Source organism: Helianthus annuus, chromosome 1 (assembly GCF_002127325.2).
Source record: "Helianthus annuus cultivar XRQ/B chromosome 1, HanXRQr2.0-SUNRISE, whole genome shotgun sequence".
In the NCBI taxonomy this organism is placed as follows: Eukaryota; Viridiplantae; Streptophyta; class Magnoliopsida; order Asterales; family Asteraceae; genus Helianthus; species Helianthus annuus.
The window spans coordinates 133392735-133412806 of record NC_035433.2 but is presented as its reverse complement, the minus strand read 5'-3'; the positions used below and the strand labels follow the sequence as shown (position 1 = coordinate 133412806).

The window sequence follows — 20072 nt, the reverse complement described above, 5'->3', positions numbered from 1 at the left end:
TCAACGTCATGGTTACGAGTGTTCCTTATCATATCGCTAGCAAATTCGATGAAGATTAGCCTGGAGAAAGCCTAATACCTTTGATAGGTATAAAACTTGATAGTTGAGAAAAGCTAAAACAAAGGAGAAGAATTTTTTTCTCAAAACCATACTGATCCTTTTTCAATCAAATTCCTAACTGAATAGATTACCCGATTAGAATAAACACCCTATGACTATCTAATAATAAATATAATAACCCTTAAATTGAAGACAATAATAAACCTTAAATATATTACGAAACAATTTATAACAAAATGTAAATAATTTTTTTTTTACAAAAATCAATTACCAAACTTTCTTAAGTCAATGGACCGGCTTTTGTTCATGGATCCATAGTGTTTCACTAAACACAATGCATGTGTTGAATTTTGATTGACCCGCATAGGTAAACTTTAATGTATCTGGGGTAGAAAGGTGTCCTCTCTTATTGGTTGCTATTCGAGGCAAGACAGATCATAAATCCTCGAAGAAAGTGAGTTGTTGGCCAACTTATTTTCGTTTAGTGGGCTAACTATCTCCGTGAAATCAATTATTGTTAGACTAATCTTGTCTTTATAAGTCCTATAGTTTAAGCAGTTAATTAGTAAGTTTTAATTAATTAATTTGTTTATTTAAACTGACTCAGCAGACTGGGTTAGTACGAAATTCAAATGGGTCAGTTTGGTTTATCTAGTAAATTGGTGTTTGAGTTTAATTATGTTTAGGTTTATGGGCATATATAATGTCGATGCTTATGTAATAGGTAAGATTGATTTATGTTTTCTCATAAATCAATAAAAGAGTCGATCAAGTTTGTTCAAAACTGTGTTTCTTTTGTTTTTCTTGTTATTCATTGATTTAATCCAATTACTATGACACCTATTTTTTTTAAATTTCAAATGTTACATTTTGTGACCACTTTTAGTTGATCGTAAATCTGTTGTCCCTGATCATATGGGTCGAGTTTTTATAACTCTTAGGTCATAACTCATAATTTGGGTTACTAACTCATAATTGGGTTAGGTCAACTTCTTCTTTGTGGTTTATTTTTACAAATACAACGACTATTATGCAATAACATTTTTATGCTTGCGATTTTTGAAGAACTTGTTTGATCACTTGAAAATACCATACAACCAATTTATATTGTGCTTATTTAGATGGAACTACAAAGTTGCAAGGAGTTACATTGGCCTCCTCGATTATTTATTTCGTGATTAATTTATTATTTGATTTCAACAATAATTAACTACCGTCTTCTGGCAGCAGTTTCTCGTTGACAATTGAAGAAAATAGCAGTAACTGGTAAACCCAAATCATTTTCACGAGCAAAGGCTCTAGTGTTGAATCGGTCTCTTGAAGATGGGCAGCTCACGGTCTGTCTTCCCTTTTGCTTGAAAAGGAGAAACACATATCTATAGTACACCAATGGACTGGTTAGGTTAAAGGCGTCAATGATCGATACACATGATGTTAAAGAAAACAAGAGATGTGAACAAGTACCTATGAATGCCGATGTTTGGCCTCGGCATCTCATAGCGCATTCTCTCTTTTCCTACAGAAAACAACAAAATCCAACCATATATGTGTCAATATTCTTTTGTGGTGTTCTTATTTTTGAATTGGATGAAAAATGTTAGGATAATGTAGATATTTTGAGTTCGAGTATGGGGTGTTACTGTTATTGTTAATTAGGCTTGAAAAATGAATTTCGAATTCGAATTTGGATTTCAAAATTTTGAAATGTCTGAACCGAATTCTGGTTTTGGTTCTCAAATTTTGATTTTTAAACCAACTGACTTGAGTGGAATATATCCTCTCAAGAAAGGTCTATTCATTATTTTGTTTTATAAACAAATATTTTAGAGAAAAGCGTATTGATATTCATACATTCATTCCCTCTATCTCTTTATATATACATATATATGTATAGAGAGAGAGATAGAGAAAAAGGGTATTGATATTGACACACTCATTCTCTCTATCTCTCTATATATACATAGATATGTATAGAGAGATATAAAGAGAAAAGGATGTGAGGAAAAATTTTAGGGGTGTGAGAATAGAATGACCCTTTTAAGATACGACCAACGTATCAATATAGTTGTTTTAAATTTTCTACAATCGTAGAGTTTAACTTTTATATGATTTTACACTTTTAAGGAAATTAAGTTTTTGTAGCCAACTCTTAGCCTGTATATGTATATGTATGTGTATGTGTGTGTGTGTGTGTGTGTATATATATATAGGGTGGGGTTTTAGAGTGAACACTAGTTAATTTGTGAACTGAGTGAACAAATCCTGACTATTGATTTACATCATCAAATCGTAAAATACACTAGTGTATTTTAATAATCAAATCCTAGCCATTGATTTACACTTGTGTATTGATAATCAAGGGGCTAAGATTAGTTCAAAAGTGTTCACAATCAAAGGGGTTGTTCACTAATGAACCTAACCCCTCTCTCTCTCTCTCTCTCTCTCTCTATATATATATATATATATATATATATATATATATATATATATATATATATATATATATATAGGGTAATGTGAGTGTAAAAAGGGCCTGAAGTGTAAGAAGTATTTAAAACCATTAGATCTTTGATCTAATGGTTGAGATCAATATGGACCAAATTATAAATTGTGTTTTAATTATTTGGATTGATTTGAAAATTGTAGGGGTAATAGCGTCTTTTTATATGTTTCAAATAAGGTAACTGCTAAAAATCTGGACATTCTAAAAATCCGGAAACATGTAACTGCTACCAGAAATATATAACACTATATAACACGATTATAACACGATTATAATACCATATAAACACCATATAACGCTATCTAACACTATATAACAATATACATCCATCGCAGACCAGCTACCAAAAAAATATAACACTATATAACACTATACATCCATCATAGACCTGCTACCAGAAAATATAATACTCTAACACTATATAACACAATACATCATCATAGACTGCTACCAGAAAATATAACACTATATAACATTATAACACTATATGTTATAATTGATGAACGATAAAAAAAATACAAATTCGTAGATTAATTCGTATTCTAAAATTAAAGGGTGGCGGTTATGGAAGATTATCAATTAACTGAATCAATGAGAAAATTATTTGTTTACCCTTTTGAATTAATTTAGATGAGTTAATAGCCAAAATGGTCCCCGAGGTTTGCTCACTTTTGCCACTTTAGTCCAAAATCCAAAATTTTTACATCTGGGTCCCTGAGGTTTGCATTTTGTTGCCATTTTAGTCCAAATTTCAAATCAGGTCAGATTTCTAAAAAAAAGCCTGGTTTTTGTCCTTTTTCTCAGGGGCATTTTGGTCATTATACTTTTATTATAACTAATTATTAATTATTAATCAATATATTAAAGCAAGAGGGTGAAACACAAGATGCAGATGATGAAGACGGACTAAAATGGCAGATACACACACACTCTCTCTCTCTCTCTCTCTCTCTCAGTTCTCTCTCTCTCTCTCTCTCTACATAGATCTGCCGCCATCCACACTTCAGAGGTGATGAGGATAATGCCGATGATGAAGACGGTGAAACACAGAGGATCTCCGACCACTCTACTTTCCCAGAACCACCGCCACTTCATCTTCACAATCATCCCTATAAAACCCAATTCCATTAACTCCCATCAATATCCCCATTCAATTTTTTTCAATCAGTACAAACACAATAAATCTTTTAAAGAGGAGAGGTTACCGGTCAGATTGCAGAGAGACGAGAGGTCGTCGGAGAGAGGAAATGTCACCGGCGATGAGGAGGCTTTTCGTCGTCGATTTATCTTGATCATGAACATGTTAAATCATCCCCAAATCCAATCAACCAAACCCCCACCCCTGCTACCTCTGTGACAGCCACCGCCACCACAAACCCACCATCATCGAATTCAGCGGACGTATACCATCACCACTACCAGATCCGCCACACCACACCACCACCTCTGCTTCCATCCAGATTCCCAACTCTCTATCCCCAAATCCAATCACAAAAATTCACAAATTTCTCTCCGCTAGGATTTACACCAATCCAGTTTCAGTTCTTGACTTCGATGGTTCCACCGGAGCCATCAGTCTTCCCCTGCATAAGGCCCATGACTTCGATGGTTCCATCGGAGCGAGCATGAACCACCATCTTGAGTAAAGCTAGGGCTGAGATTTTGACCCGTTTGAAGTAGTGAGGGTTGTTGAGCCATGGTTTCTCTTGCTGGAACTTGGCCTGAGCGTCCGGCAGAGAGAAAGAGGAGGGAAGAGAGAGAGAGACAGAAGGGGGGGTGGGGGAGATAGAGAGAGTCAGGGGTAGGGTTGGGTTGGCGTGGGTTTTATATTTTGTTTAATAATGACCAAAATACCCCTGCACAAAAGGACAAAATAGACTGGTTGCAACAGTCAAAAAATGGGGTTTTTAAAATTTGGACTAAAATGGCAACAAAATGCAAACCTCAGGGACCCAGATGTAAAAATTTTGGATTTTGGACTAAAGTGGCAAAAATGAGCAAACATCAGGGACCATTTTGGCTATTAACTCTAATTTAGATTGAGGACGCATGTCATCTCCACAATATTTTTCACACTTCTCACACTTCTCACACTTTTGAATTAATGTACAAGATCTTTAATCTATATATATAACACTATAATTTCAGCCATTAAACACACTTAAATCCTACAAATAACAGAGTGAAGATCACTAAAACACAATATCAAAACCCTAACAGTCCATAAAAACTTCAAATACACCATCGTAGAACTATGAATATAAAACACAACATGATAATTAACATAAAACATGTAACAACTGTCACGAAAATCCATAATTAGGATGGTAATTAGGTAATAAGAAAACCCTAATTAAGAAACCCAAGTAATTCCGCATAAACCCTAAAATTTTCGTTACAATCGGAATCAGGATCAGGGCCCCTAAAACTCAGGGGGGGTTAAACCCTATTGACGTTTATCTTCAAAACTTGCTGGAGAAGTAAAATTTTCGTTGATTAACAACTCATCCAAGCTACTGGGACACGAACCTACCCTACCCTAAATTGTTACCCGTCGCGACACGCGACAGGACCAGGTCTCCCTGTCGCGACACGCGGGGGAGTCCAATTTTCAGATATAAATAGGGGGCAGTGGCACTTGAACTTCGGTGTTACTGCGACGTCCAAATTCATAATATACGTCGAGTTATAAGCAACACAGTCCAACACACACACAATTATCGAAACGCTGCCGCAATCAGGGTAATAACTCGATCGCTATTACGATTCAACGTCCGATCGATTATAACTATCCAACGATAGTCCGGGTGCTGCTCAATTGAGCTTGTACTTTGATTATTCGTCGTGATTTCGACTTGAATATTAGAGTGCTGTTCGAATTCGGACTATGCTCTGTTATTCGTTGTGAATCCGATTGAATTATCGAGTATCACACTGATTAATCGTTGTGAAGGTTTAATCTCGTGAATTGACGTAACTGCTGTATTAGTTACTAACCTGCCTGTGTGTGCATTGTGTTAAACTAGGTGTAATCAAGGCTAATCAGTAGGCTTATATCTATTGCTCATTAATCTGCAATGTGAGTCATTCTTCTTTTTAAATTGTTTTCTCACCGTTTGTGAGTAAGTATTACAATACCTCAAATTATTTTCAAGGTTATAGTTACAGGGATTAAGTTTTTGTAATCACCAAATTACAGCTGGTATGTGGGGTATTGTGCACATTACTGTTATTATCACTCTATGTGAGTGAATATTACTCTATGTGAGTTATTATTACTCTGTGTGAGTACACCGTCACTATTTGGGCAACGGGACCCAATAGTGGTATGACCACAGTCACAGAAATGAATCGAGTGACAAATACCCATTCTTGATAATTGGTTGATAGAAACATTGTAATCGCTCTTAATACTGTAAATTATAACTAACGGGTCGTTTTAGAAAACAGAATGATTCACTCAGTATTTCCCGCTGACAAAACCTTTTTCAAACATGTTTCAGGTGATCTATGTGATCCAGAAAAAGTGCAGTAAAGCACTATCAAGCTCAGGGAAGTGGCTCAGTGTAAATAAATGAATAAAACATGTTTTGAAAAATAAAGATTTCTGTGTGAAATCAACTATTGTACATTATGGGATTTATCCCTTAAACTTTGTATAATATATTAAACGAGCATATTTTACGGATAAAAGATCCTGTTATAAAAAGACTTCCGCTGCCGCATAAATTAAATACCACGGGAACTGTCTCGCGGTCCCCCGACTCCGTCCAGGGTGGGTCGGGGAGCCGTGACAAAACACACTAATGTTAGTCATTCGATAATCAAAGCCTTATCATCGAAAACACAACACAAAATCCACAAGTATGGCGTTCTAGTAATCTTCACTTTGTTATTTGTGGTTTTTGATTCTGTTTTATGGTTGACATTATGGTGTTTTATGACTTTTTACACTTTGTTGGAAAAATGGACTTTGTAGCAAACTCCCACCCTATATATGTTATGACTTATCTGGTTTTAATGTTAGTCTAGCCGCTTGAACCAGTGAACTAGTTGTAGAGACATTATAATGAATGGTTCAATATTCAAAACTTTGTAAGAATACTCACAATCAAATCTTTTACTTTATCTCTAAAATTACACTAAAAAACAATACATTTTCTTTCTCCTTTTCAATTTAAAAAATACATTTTTATACTTTTATCATCTTTTCTCTCTTCTCCACTCACAATCACTTTCAAAAAATATTAAAAATTTTTAGAAGTGAACAATATCTCTTCCAAATTTATTGACGAACAGTAACTTTTTCTTTTTTGTTTCTCCTTCACGCACAATTTATAATCACTCTCACAAATATAAAAGTTACACTCACATAAATATGAAGGATCCATTGTGACTGCTCTCTAACTCCAATATTCAAAACCTAATGTTGGATACTTTTCTGGCTGTGAAAGTCAACCAATATATATAACGCATACGATGTATAACTCATAGCCCATACTTCTTTTGCGATTAGTACAAAATCGTTTTTAAGCATCACTTATTTTCCCTTTATGTCACGAGTTTTACTTATTTCACAACGAACTGGTATATATACCAGCTTGATGAGCAATTTAGCCTTTTAGGCGTGGTATGTGTTGTAATCTAGAAAAAAATAAAAATCCTAGTCATGTTATGTTGATTGAGTTGAATATATCACTATGGTATAAAGGGTATTCAACAAAATATTTGTAATAATAGAACGTACTTGTTTAAGTGGTTAGGTCTTAAAATGTTTCAAAACAATTTTTGCGTTTATCAAATAATTTTTTCACTCCATTATAATCATAAAAAGGTAACCTACAAAAATCTTCTCAAACGTAAACTGGTTTAAGATAATTAAATCATTTAAAGATAGATCTTTTAATTAATATTACATGAAATAGCTATACGTATTTTATGAGCACAAATGAAAGAACTTATTTGTGTAAAGACATACTAACATATAAGTAAATCAATAGATACTTTCTTGTTTAAATTATGTAGCAATTTCTATTGTTAGTACAATAAATAGTACTTGACATGAATGTACTTGAACTTTGAATTTTTCACGTTCACGTGACGTGAGAAACGTTCGGGGTCATCTTGGTTTTTCTTTAACAACAAACCTACTTTTAAATACCTATATCTAGCGGGATATAACAATTTACCTCTGAGAACACCTATTAAAGTTAGTGATTTAAATTAGAGTTAAATGCCATTTTAGGCCTTGTGGTTTGTGCTATTTTGTCCGTTTAGTCCAAATGTTTCATTTTTCTTTTGTGGATCCAAAAAGGTTTCACCATTGTCATTTTAGTCCACTGGGTTAACTTCATCCATTTTTTCTGTTAACCAGAAGGGCAATTCGGTCATTTTATATGTATTTCTGTTAACTAGAAAGACAATTCGGTCATATAAAATGACCGAATCGCACTTCTCGTTAACAGAAATAATGGATGAAGTTAACCCAGCAGACTAAAATGGCAACAGTGAAACCCTTTGGACCCAAATGCGAAAAATGAAACTTTTAGACTAAACTGACAAATGGCCTCCTAAACCACAGGAACAAATATTCCAAACCACAAGGACTAAAATGACATTTAACTCTTTAAATTAAAATGGGTTGTGTTCAACCCACGTGATTATAGTTGTGTGTGGCTCAGGGTTGTTATTTATTTGCATGAATTATGAATCGTGTTCGGGTTGAATTCGAAATCCACCAACCGGCCAACAAGCTGAAAAGAGTTTTACTGTTTAATTTATATAAATGTTTAATTATATAAATGTTTAATTTATTGTCTTTCTAATTTTGTTGAGTTAATTATTATATAATATTTTAATATACTATACATCATTTAATTATAGTATGTAATATATTTTATTGTTAATCATATTATATTTATTTTTATGATATAAAAATAGATGATGATATGAAACGTAAGTACGTTTGTGGGTTCACCATTCTCTTACCACATGAATGAACTATGGGTGTTTATTACAGATTATACTAGAAAAAAACTAAAGTTTGAATCAAATTCAAATTAGGTTTCTAAATAGTTTCGAAATATTAGGAATTGCAGCAACTATCTGTTGGGCAACATGGCTACAATTGGCAAAGTATAGAAAGGGCGGGGATGAGCGCCTGGTTCTATAGAAATTTTTTGGTATATATATGTTTTCGACCCCTCATCGTTTGGGTCAAGCTTCGCCACTGGCTACAAGACTTTGTAACATGGCTAGGATAAGAGTTGTAGTTTGTTGTTGTGGACGTTTCCCTTAGAGACCTTGGGTCGTGGTTGATTGTTATGGCATAACCAGGACGGAGGTAGTGTACAAGCAGGGGTAGCACGGGCTTCCGTATTGTAAAATACCCCTCAATTCCGTCTACATAGTGTAATTTTTTTTTGCTTTTATACAAAAGATACCCCCGATAAATTTTTTTAGAATAACCCTAAAGTTTTAAGCTAGATCAACTCACTCTACATAACCATATTTTTTTAACTTCACCCAACCGGTATATTGAATATAATTCATGTTAAACTAGATGTAAGACCCCGCCGCGTTGCGGGCGGGGCTTACAAATTCAGCCGGCATGGATTAGTTAATAATTAAGGAGCTGTTTATTTACCTCTTAATCAGGGTCTGAATGGTTCAGACCTCTTACTGGTTCAACACTAATGATTCATACTGTTTGTTTCATGAGTAAATGTCTGAATGTTTCAGACATTTGCATCTGAATGGTTCAGACATTTGCATCTGAATGATTAATTATTATACTGAGTCTCAATGGTTAAGACCTCTAATCTGAATTGGTCAGACATTTGTCTTTGAACGGTTAAGCATTATACTGTCTCTTAATAATTCAGACCTCATACTGCTTAAGCATTTAATAGTTCAGACCTCCCTTACTGATTTATCACTTAATCATTCAAAAGTTACCAAACAGCCCCTGAACATTATACATGAGCTCCATGTTACGCCCGGTGTATTCGGTACCGGTACCCACTTTTCTCATTTTTCAGTACCGGTACCGAACGGGTACCGTGCTCATCCCTACCTAACAATGTTACCAATTAATAGTATATGAATAAATAAATAATATAGAACATGGTTTTTATCATAAAGCAATGTCCAAATTTTTAAGCTAAAAATACAAGTTTTAATGCCTAACAATGTTACCAATTAATAGTATGTATATAAATAAATACTATAGTACCTGGTTTTATCATAAAGCAATGTCTAACTTTATAAGCTAAAAATACAAGTTTTAATGCCTAACAATGTTACCAATTAATAATATATAAATGGATGCATGCAACTTATTAATATAAACAAAACAGTTTCTAAATAGTGAGGGTCTAATAGAGAAAAAAACATGTGGTACAAGTGATGAATGCATGAAATAAAGATATAGCAAATGTTACAATATTGTGAAGCTGACCCGCACGTTGCAGCGGGTAGATACTTGATTAGTATCGGTATACTCGCTATAGCAGAGGGAATGGAAACCCAAAGAATGTAGTCGTAACATGCCCAAAACATTTTTGGTTCGTTGTTTTTCAATGAAAAGCCATTTTACTTCTCACAACCCGGTTTCGAATTTTTTTAATCGAAACGTTGATAATAATAGATGCATCACAACTATATACTCGGATTTTATAAAAGTATCGTATTTTAAAAGTTATAAAGATATTAAAAAAGTCAATGTAGTCTTAATAATTCTAAGCATCATATTTTACTTATGCTAAATTTGTACTTTTTTTTATTATATGTCTAATTTGTATATTATGCTAAATTTATACTTGTTTATTATATATTTAACAATAGACAAGCAAAAATCATGTACAAACACTATTTAAAATTGTACAACATCAACCAACACAAAACTCATCTAAAGCACAAAATACAACATGGTATTGCCTACATGTATTAGAAATTGATAATATATAATTTTATGAATATATTATTTAATTTTTGTCATATGTTTTTATTATATTTATGATGCATGTTGATAATCAATGAAAAACAGTAAAAGTGGATGTTTGATTGATGAAAAGGAAGAATATACCAAAAGAGGAGTCAGTGGTGCCTGGGATATCAGTAACTATCCTGTAAAAGAAAGAAACAAAGAGAAGACAAGTGTCAATTCATTGTTAAGGGTAATCTTGACAATATACCAATTTATTTATATTTAATATTTCATTGGTATTTATACTTGATAAAAATAAAAATGTTATACATGCAACATATATTTTTTGGTTAGTTATCAACTTTTAGCTCCGGTACTTCTTTACCATATCTAGGAAGTTATTAGATTTTCAGTTTGAAACAACCTTCAATCACTATATGGTACGTGTACATATACATACATACATACATACATACATACATACATACATACATACATACATACATACATACATACATACATACATACATACATACATACATACATACATACATACATACATACATACATACATACATACATACATACATACATACACATGTGTGTAATGTGTTTTTTTCTGTATGCAAGTATTTACTTATACCAAGAGAATTTTTTTTTCTTCTATATAGTGTTTAAAACATGTGAAATTACAAAATAATAAACTAAATTCTTAAAAGGTAAGTCAAGATCATATATTCTAAAATGTGTTTGACGATACATAAAAATAAAACAGCATACAAAGTTATATTGTGCATCTCAATATGATAATAGAGATGAACTGGTTGAAAATTATCATTTAATTATGTAAACAAAATAAATGCTAATTGCTCGCAACAGTTAGGCTGGATGGTGTGGGCAACGCCCCCGGCCACCTCAACTTTGTGTGCCCCCAATACCACCTCGCCAATGCCAAAGGGGGTGCCATACATGGTCTCCGTCATAAACCAATCAGATTTCTTTCTTGATTACTTTCTTTTTCTTTTTAATAATATAGTTAAGAAGAGTTTTAAAGGGTGCTTTATTCAATATCATTCAAGTTAACAACAAAGTCTCTTGCTTATTAGCGTGATAAATCCACCGTATAGCCTTAGAAAATAAATTATTTTAGCTTACAATTATATAGAAACAAATAATATAAGTATATATAATATTTATATGTTGGGTTAAAAAACTAAGTTGTCATTAGAAGTGAAATCAAATATAATTAAAACCAAGTTATCACTAAAAGTGAAATCAAATATATATATTTCTCATACTATTTAAAATTTCGGTATTAGATTCTTCTTATTTAACAAACAAATTTCACATACTATTTAAAATTTCGGAATTAGATTCTTCTTATTTAACAAACAAATTTCACAAATAATCTTTTAGTGATTGGAATGATATTTAACAGTAGAATATATAAAATACAAATATAAATGTACAAATATAATCACCAAGTTGCCTTATGGAAAAATGTCTATACTATATAATAAAAGAAAACAATAAGAGGACATATATCATTCATTGAAGCCATCTATTAATATTAATTAAAAGATAATTATAAAATTAAATTTAATATAAATTTAAATAATTCGTATAGGATTAAAATCTTTTTATGATCAATAATTATTTATTATTTATAAAATTAATAAAATAGGTTGTTAAATACTTATTTTTTACTTTAAATTATGAGTGTATGATAATCTCTAATGATAGTTCAAAAAAATATATAAATAAATAGATAAATACGTAGTATAGCTTAAATATATATTTTTTGTATGATAAAAAATAATATTGTATAAGATAATATATAAAATAATATTATTGTTGTAAAGAAGATCATCTATACCTATACTATATACAGTGGCGAAGCTTGACCTGAATGACGAGGGGGTCGAAAACGTATATACAAAAAAAAATTATATAACCGGGGGTCGAAAACATATATACCCAAAAATTTCTATATGAAAACCATATATATAACACTACTGAGCGAAAAGTTCGGGGGATCTTAATTAAAAGATAATTATAAAATTTTATTTAATATAACTTTAAACAATCCGTATAGGAGATAATATAATATTTTTGAAATATTATTATATTTCAAAATTATGTATTCTGAAATTAACAAAAGACGTACACTAATATAATGTAAATGCTTTATTTATTTTATTAAACTAAAGTAGTTAAGGTAAAACCTATTTTAAAAAATGTTTATAAGGGGTAAACAAAAACATTAATCTATGTTTATTGGTTTTACAATTTTATTTTCGTGTTCAACTTTCAACTCAAATACGGTATTCACTATGTTTACGTGACATTTATAAGATCCATCACCACAATCACCTAATCCATCATATATCTTGTATATCCGTTAGTTTTTTTTAAAGATATAACTTTTTATTAGATTCATTCACCCGTGTAATAAATGAGGTTTTTTAAAGATATAATATTTTTATTATTTACTATAAAAAATTACAATAGTACAACTCGTATAATACACCAGATTTCTAAAAATATAACTTTTTTATTATGTGCTATCTAAATTAGATTTATTCAATTCGTATAATACACATGGTATATAAAGATATAACAAGATATAACTTTTTATTGATTGGTATATAAAATTACATGTGCTCAACCCATAAAATACATGAGGTTCTTAAAAATGTAACTTTTTCTTTATTTAATATAGAAAATTAAATTTACTCAACCCGTATAATACACGGGATTCTTAAAGATATATTTTTTTATTATTTAATATATAAAATTACATTTATTTCCTACGTAATAAACGAGATTTTTAAAGGTATATTGTTTTATTATTTGGTATATAAAATTACATTTATTCAACCCATGTATTACACGAGGTTCTAACATAGTATATTATATATTTCATATTAAATTTACTCTCCTGTGAATATACATAAATTTCGTATTGCAACACATTAACATGTGAGCAATGCATATATGTGTAATACTAGTGGTGTTTCGGCGGGTAAAATGATTAATTGATTAGTGAGAAAATTAATGAGTTTTTCCAAACTAGTGTTGGTGGGAAAAATATTTACTAAAATGGTGTTGCTTTCAAACTATTTATCAAAATGGTGTTTTCCCTTCATTTTGTATTTATATTTATTTTTTAAGCAACATATTATACTTTTCTTTTACTTTTTAATTGAATCAATACATTAATATATTTTTTCAGTCTTTAGTATACTTTTGTTTATACATATTATTTAATCAATCTAATATTTCTTACTTTTATTTTTCCTTCAATCAACTCATTGATTGAACTAGAATCGACTTTTACGATATACTAAAATGTGGACATTTTTGGGTAATTGTAGTTTTGAAAAAATTGGATTATGAAGAAAAATTGAAAGAATCTATATTTTCTTTTCCGCATCATCTTGTCTTTTCCGAATCTATATTTTCTTTTCCGCATCATCTTATCTTTGTGCATAATAGAATTTCATTAAAAAAGTTCAATGCAAATTGTTGTCTTTGTGATTTTTTCTGCATACAACAATGTTTCGAACACATATATGTAGTTGTCTTTTTGATTTCATCTTAAGGTGCTTCGTCTTCAATACTGAATTTGCATTGAACTTTTTTAATGAAATTTTATGAACGGCTAACAAAATAAAAGGCTAGCTGTCCAGGGTAATTTCACGACAAAAGACGACCAGATACACCCTCAACGACTGACATAATAATTAACATAAAATAGTAATAATACAAATGCGACGAAGATCACGTATGTGCAAAAGTAGTGCAGATGTATGTTCAAATCTTCATGATTAAGATTTATGAACAAATTAGCGACGTTGATCAGATGTATTGCAAAGGAAAAACAATATATGATAAATGACTAAAAGAGAATAAAACTATAGGATAAATAATACGTGTTCTAGTGAAAGAAGAGTATAATATGTTAGATTAAAAAAATGAATAGAAAATGGATGGAAACACCATTTTGTTAAATAGTTTAAAAGCAACACTATTCTGGTAAATATTTTTTCCACCAACACTAGTTTAGTAAAAAACTCAAAATTATTAAACTTAAACACGGACCATATATTTATTTTATTTGTGATAACTATATCAAATTAAACCCGTACATATTTAGAGTCATGTAGATCCGGTTTGTCTTTAAAAAAAATGATCAATCAAAGGGGTTGACAAGTCAAAAGAGGTTGGCAAATTGTTATCAAGTTGTTAACTTGTTAAACGGGTCGTGAATGAGTTAACAAATTTGCACACATTTAGGTAAGTTACATGGACCGTCATTGAGAGTGTGTGTCGATGGCCATGCACAACGAAGACGATGAGTTGGGGGAGGAAAGAGATTTGGGTTTTTAGTAGATTTTTTATTTGTTTAAAATTTATTTATATTTTCTTAAATTGTTTAACAAGAGTATTTTAGTTATTTCATAAACCTTTAACATACTGTAATGTCTATTAGTGTCAATGATTACTATTGTTAGAGGTTGGAAACTGGTGATAACCAAACCTGTCATTTCGAAATAGTTAAAAAGTTCTTGTAAATTTTTATGTAGGAAATGAATTAAGACATGTGCTAATAATTATTTTCCACATGTTTATGTGAAGTACAAAAATTCATGATATCATTTCAGCATTTACACAAGAAACATGAAGTCTGAACACCCACTAATAACGTACACCTTTTTTTTGTGACTGTAATTACCATTAGGGTTTCAGGGAAATTTGAGCATGATAAAATAAACCAATAAAAATTGTAATATTACAAAATACTTGATTTGTTCGTTTAAAAACATAAAAAATATTGGTTATTTAAATAATAATATAATATATGACAACAATAAAAATATTATTGTTATTATTATTACCAGTGTAAATGCTCCCTGAGATATGGATCACTAGGACCAGGAACATCTGGATCTGTCATTATCTGAAAAAAAAAAACATATTTGCTAGATAAGATTCCTAATTACCCCATTAGAAGGATCAAATTATTAATTTTTAGGTTTGTTACCACATTTGGAATCAAGGACATCTTTGAGATGTCCTTTGACCGTTTTTTTTTTTTTTTTTTTTTTTTTTTTTTTTTTTACAAAATAAACATTGGTAACTTAAATGCAAATTTTCACAAATAAATATTGAATTAAAAAGTAGAAGATGGTGTACCAGTGTAAAGAAGGACCTCATGTCACCACCATGAACATCAACCCTAGGTTTAACAGTGACAGAAGAAGGAAACAGTTCATGACCATTGTACACTTGGTTTGATGAGTTGTATTTTACACACATATTCACGCTTGGAACGAAGCTATCGACAACATCGCCGACGATCCGCCCAATCACCAGAGGATGATCTGATGTTAGTCTTGCCATTTGTTAAACCGGAAGGTTTTTATTTGTGACCGAATGTGTTTTTTGGTCACTAGAGTTGTGGTAAGAAATCAATGTGGCATGGTCATATATATATTAATTTGTAGGGTTCATGCAGAGAGACCACTTTCTCTCCCTCCATATTAATCTTCGTCATTTTTTAATTGTCATACATAGAATCGGATAAATGATTGGTGTTTTATTAAATTATTTATAAGAGAGGGAAAATTATTTTTTTTGGTCTAGAACTTTGTTACATTTGAAAAAGATAGATACAAAATAGCATATCTTATAATATGCAAAAAGTGCATGATTCTTAATAAAATCATCTCATCAATAAGGTAAGCTAATTTTATGACTTTTATTTAACTTTATTGGTTGGCAATGTATTAATTTGTTTTGATTTATTTAACTCTATTATTATATTAATTCCAGTTTACATGAATAGACTTATTAAAACCCTAATCGAAGCCATTCTAAAATTAAAATACATATATGACCCCCAAAAATATAAGGCTGCTCGGTATGGTTCCCGTCTTTACCCGGCGTCGCCACGTCACCACCGTCCTCCCACGCCGCCCCCCTCCGTCCCCCTCCGTTCCGTCCTCCCCGTCCGAGTTGTGCCGTTTGCGACGGACCAAATAGGTGGGCCTCCCCCCGGCGACGCCAGTCCTCTCACGCCACCCCCTCCGTCTTCATCCCGTCGCCGGCTTCCCTCCGTCACCATACCCACCAGCCTAACATACCGAAACGATATAGATAAAAAAAGTAACACATTCCTAGTTTAGAAAGTTCATTGTATAATAATGATTGAATACAAAGGTATATATAGAAACAAGGGTCCAGGTTTCAACGACTCGGGTCAAGTCGAGCCTAATCAACTTGTCTAAGCTAAAGCTTAACTTGTTTTGAGCTCTATTTTTTTAAATTAACTCAAGTTCGGCCTGTGAGTAGTCTTCAAGCTCAAGATCTCGTCTCGTTTATTATTTAATTTATATACATTTTTAATTGTATATATATGCATACATAACATAATGTATATTATTTAGTATTTTAGTAATTTTATATATACACACTTATTTTTTAGGCTTGAGCTCAAGTTCGTTTAAAGTTGGCATGATTTGAGCTTTGGGCGAATTGATCTCGGGTAGTTCACGAGCCGCTTGACACGTTTACACCCCTATTAGAAACAAAGACTTCACTGCTATCCGCACACGTTCTTTTTGGAATGGCCACAATTTTATTAAAGAAAAGGAAAACATCTAGCAAGAAGCTACTACAAAAAACATCATTACAATACACGATCAAAATCTAAATTAAACATACACCTATCTATCCACCCTAAATTACGTCATTTAGATATATTCTTCACCCATAGGTAGCCCGTCAATTTGATGTCCTCATCAGTCTTGAAAATGACACTTGTTGGCAAAAATATTACGCCATTTAGATATATATTCTTCATCCATAGGTTGTCCGTCGATTTGATGTCCTCATCTGTCTTGGAATTGACGCTTGTTGGCAAAATAAATTCGTTTCTAGCTCTCCACATGCGTACGTTATAACCCATATATCATCAACGAAAATCAACCGTCATAGAAGCTTAATTGCTAATTTTTAGACGATTTAGCAAGCTTACTGACAACAGGAGTTTGGATCACATCCGATTTCAATAGTTTTTATTACCAATTCCAAACTACAGATTATTAACGGTTTAGGGATATAAGACACGGATTACGGACAATTTTTTATAATATTTTATGCATTAAGAAGCCTCAATTACCACAATTTTAGAGATGATGCATTTTCAACTGTTCATTTTGGTTTCTACGGATGGATTGTACTTTTCAAATTATTGTTAAATATTATTTTTGAGAGCGCCGTAGTAATTCATCAATAAAGTTGATTATAAAATATTACTCAATTTATTATAATTTTTTTTTGTAATCAATAATGTTGATTATAAAATATTATTCAATTTATTATAATTTTTTTGTAATAAAAGATAATTGCAAGTTATAATTCAATTCCCAAAACTTTGCATATTTTTGTAATAAAACATAATTGCAAGTTATAATTCAGTTCCCAAAACTTTGCATATTATTCTATTTCAAGCATTTTTAATTGAAATTAGGGGTATTTACGGTCTGCTTTTTACGATTTATAGGTCAAATCGTAAACCAAACCATTGACTCTCAAACCAAACCAAACTAAAATGCTCATAACAGTTTGGTTCCGGTTTAGTTCAAGGTTTTGACTCATTTGGCCTTTATATAAGATGTCTAAAATAAGATATTATATGTATAAGTGAAGTTGAGTATTTGCAGATTTAAAAAGTTATCAAACAAATTTACGAGAAAAAAAAAATTGTAAAACAAGTTGTCCACAATCCAGAATGTCATAAAAGCATTCCAAAATTATAAAAAGATGATTAATACTATGGTTGCAAAAGTCGTTAGGCGCTCCTAGTCGGTTGACCGGGGAGTTGAGATGAGAGTATTCGGCATAGACGGAAAGTACTCGAACATGTTAAATTATAAAGAAATTAGTTTTCGAAAATAAATATGTCAAATAACATAAATTTACTAATATTTATAACGAAATACGTGAAAATGATATTCTTTCTTTAATATGATAATATAGATAATATTATTTATTTTTTTAAGTCAAAGTCGGCCCGAGTTGATATACTAGATCCGATTCTGGCCGAGGTTGACCGCTTTTGATCGATTCCGAGTAATTAGGCGGAGTTGAAGAAAGTCGCATTGGTAGCCTACCTTGTAGCGACTACTCGGAGAGTACTCCGCTTTAGAGACCTTATTTTACAACCATGCTTAAAACTAGTCGTCTAAAATAACCAGCTATACAAATACCTCAAAAAGGGAGTCCAAATACATCAAAATAAATGTCCAGAAACATCAAAGAAAGGTGTTGGATGCTCTTTACTTTTTTATGGTTTGAAAATTTGAAATTTAAAAAACTAATAGATGATGGTCGACTGTCGAGTACTAAAATGTAAGAATTTGAAAATGACTTAGCCCACTTTTCTCTCATATACATCCTGTTGGGTCATCCATTACATTAATTAATATAATTACAAAACAATTAAATTAAATTAAAACCTATATAAATTAGGAAATTTTGTATGCATAAGGACTTGTACATTATGCTTTGCACATTATTCAAAAAATTAGTTTTAACCTAAATGTTTGTATCTTTTACAATTTTAACCCTATATAATTTGTTTTTTTTAACTTTAACCTAAAACTTTTCATCATTTGCAATTTAACTTCACAACTTTTGTCACTTATACTTTTCATCTTTTGCAATTTTCTTTTACGTATAGTTCTAAATTTTTCGAGTTAATACGACGCAACGTGCATGTGTGGTTCAACGTTTTTGCCTCTATTTTTCCATGTTTGACAGGTTAATCGCAACACGCATATCCTAGGTCAACTCAGTGTTGGTGGTCGATGACGGTTGTGTGACATTAGTACTATTTGACACCGTTTTACGCCCCGCTGCAACGCGGGGTGTGCTTTGTGGGTTTTTCAAAGAAAAAATGCTTATGCATATGGTTGTCGTAACGCTTGCTTTAGGGGTTTTCCAAAAAAAAATGATTTTTTTTTACTTTTCACCCAAAAGTATTTCATAAATTACTTTTAACCCAAAACTTTTTATCTTTTGCAATCTATCTTCATAACTTTTTTTACTTTCAACTTTAACTTTGTTCCTTTATAGTTTTCATTTTCCGCAAATTTTGCGCTTTATGCTTGGTTCTAAATTTTGTGACATAACACATCACAGCGTGCGTCTTTGGCTTCACGTTTTTACGTTTCGTTCTAAATTTTGCGAGTTAACACGACGCAACGTGCGTGTGTGGGTGAACGTTTTTACATCGTCTATTTTTTCCCTGTTTGACACGTTTAACAACATGCGTGTATGGGAGAACGTTTTACATCGTCTATTTTTCCCCGTTTGACAGGGTTAACATAATGTACGGGTCCTAGACCGACTTAGTATATAACTAAAGAATCCCCGCTGCATTGCGGCGGGTCGTAATCCTAGTTATATATAGAATATGAAATATTTACTAAAAAGCATAAAAAATTCTTATAGTCAAGTTCGGTTTTATACAGTTGGTTTTGTATAAACCGTAAATCAAATCGTTCGCTATGA

General features: G+C 31.6%; 2 protein-coding genes across 2 annotated transcripts; both read right to left on the bottom strand.

Moving 5' to 3' along the window:
- Positions 1-1121: 1121 nt before the first annotated feature.
- Positions 1122-15933, bottom strand: LOC110878858 (CEN-like protein 2). The gene is made up of 5 exons (XM_022127241.2): positions 15690-15933; positions 15392-15453; positions 10650-10690; positions 1525-1576; positions 1122-1436 (listed from the first exon to the last, which is right to left on the bottom strand). The coding sequence occupies exons 1-5, from the start codon at positions 15894-15896 to the stop codon at positions 1271-1273; spliced, it is 528 nt and encodes a 175-aa protein (XP_021982933.1). The 5' UTR covers positions 15897-15933; the 3' UTR covers positions 1122-1270.
- On the bottom strand, positions 4087-4320 carry LOC110934317 (COP9 signalosome complex subunit 5b-like; the record flags this gene model as incomplete). Its single annotated transcript, XM_022177457.1, has 1 exon — positions 4087-4320. A coding segment is annotated over one exon (219 nt), but the record flags the coding sequence as incomplete, so codon positions are not given.
- Positions 15934-20072: the final 4139 nt, after the last annotated feature.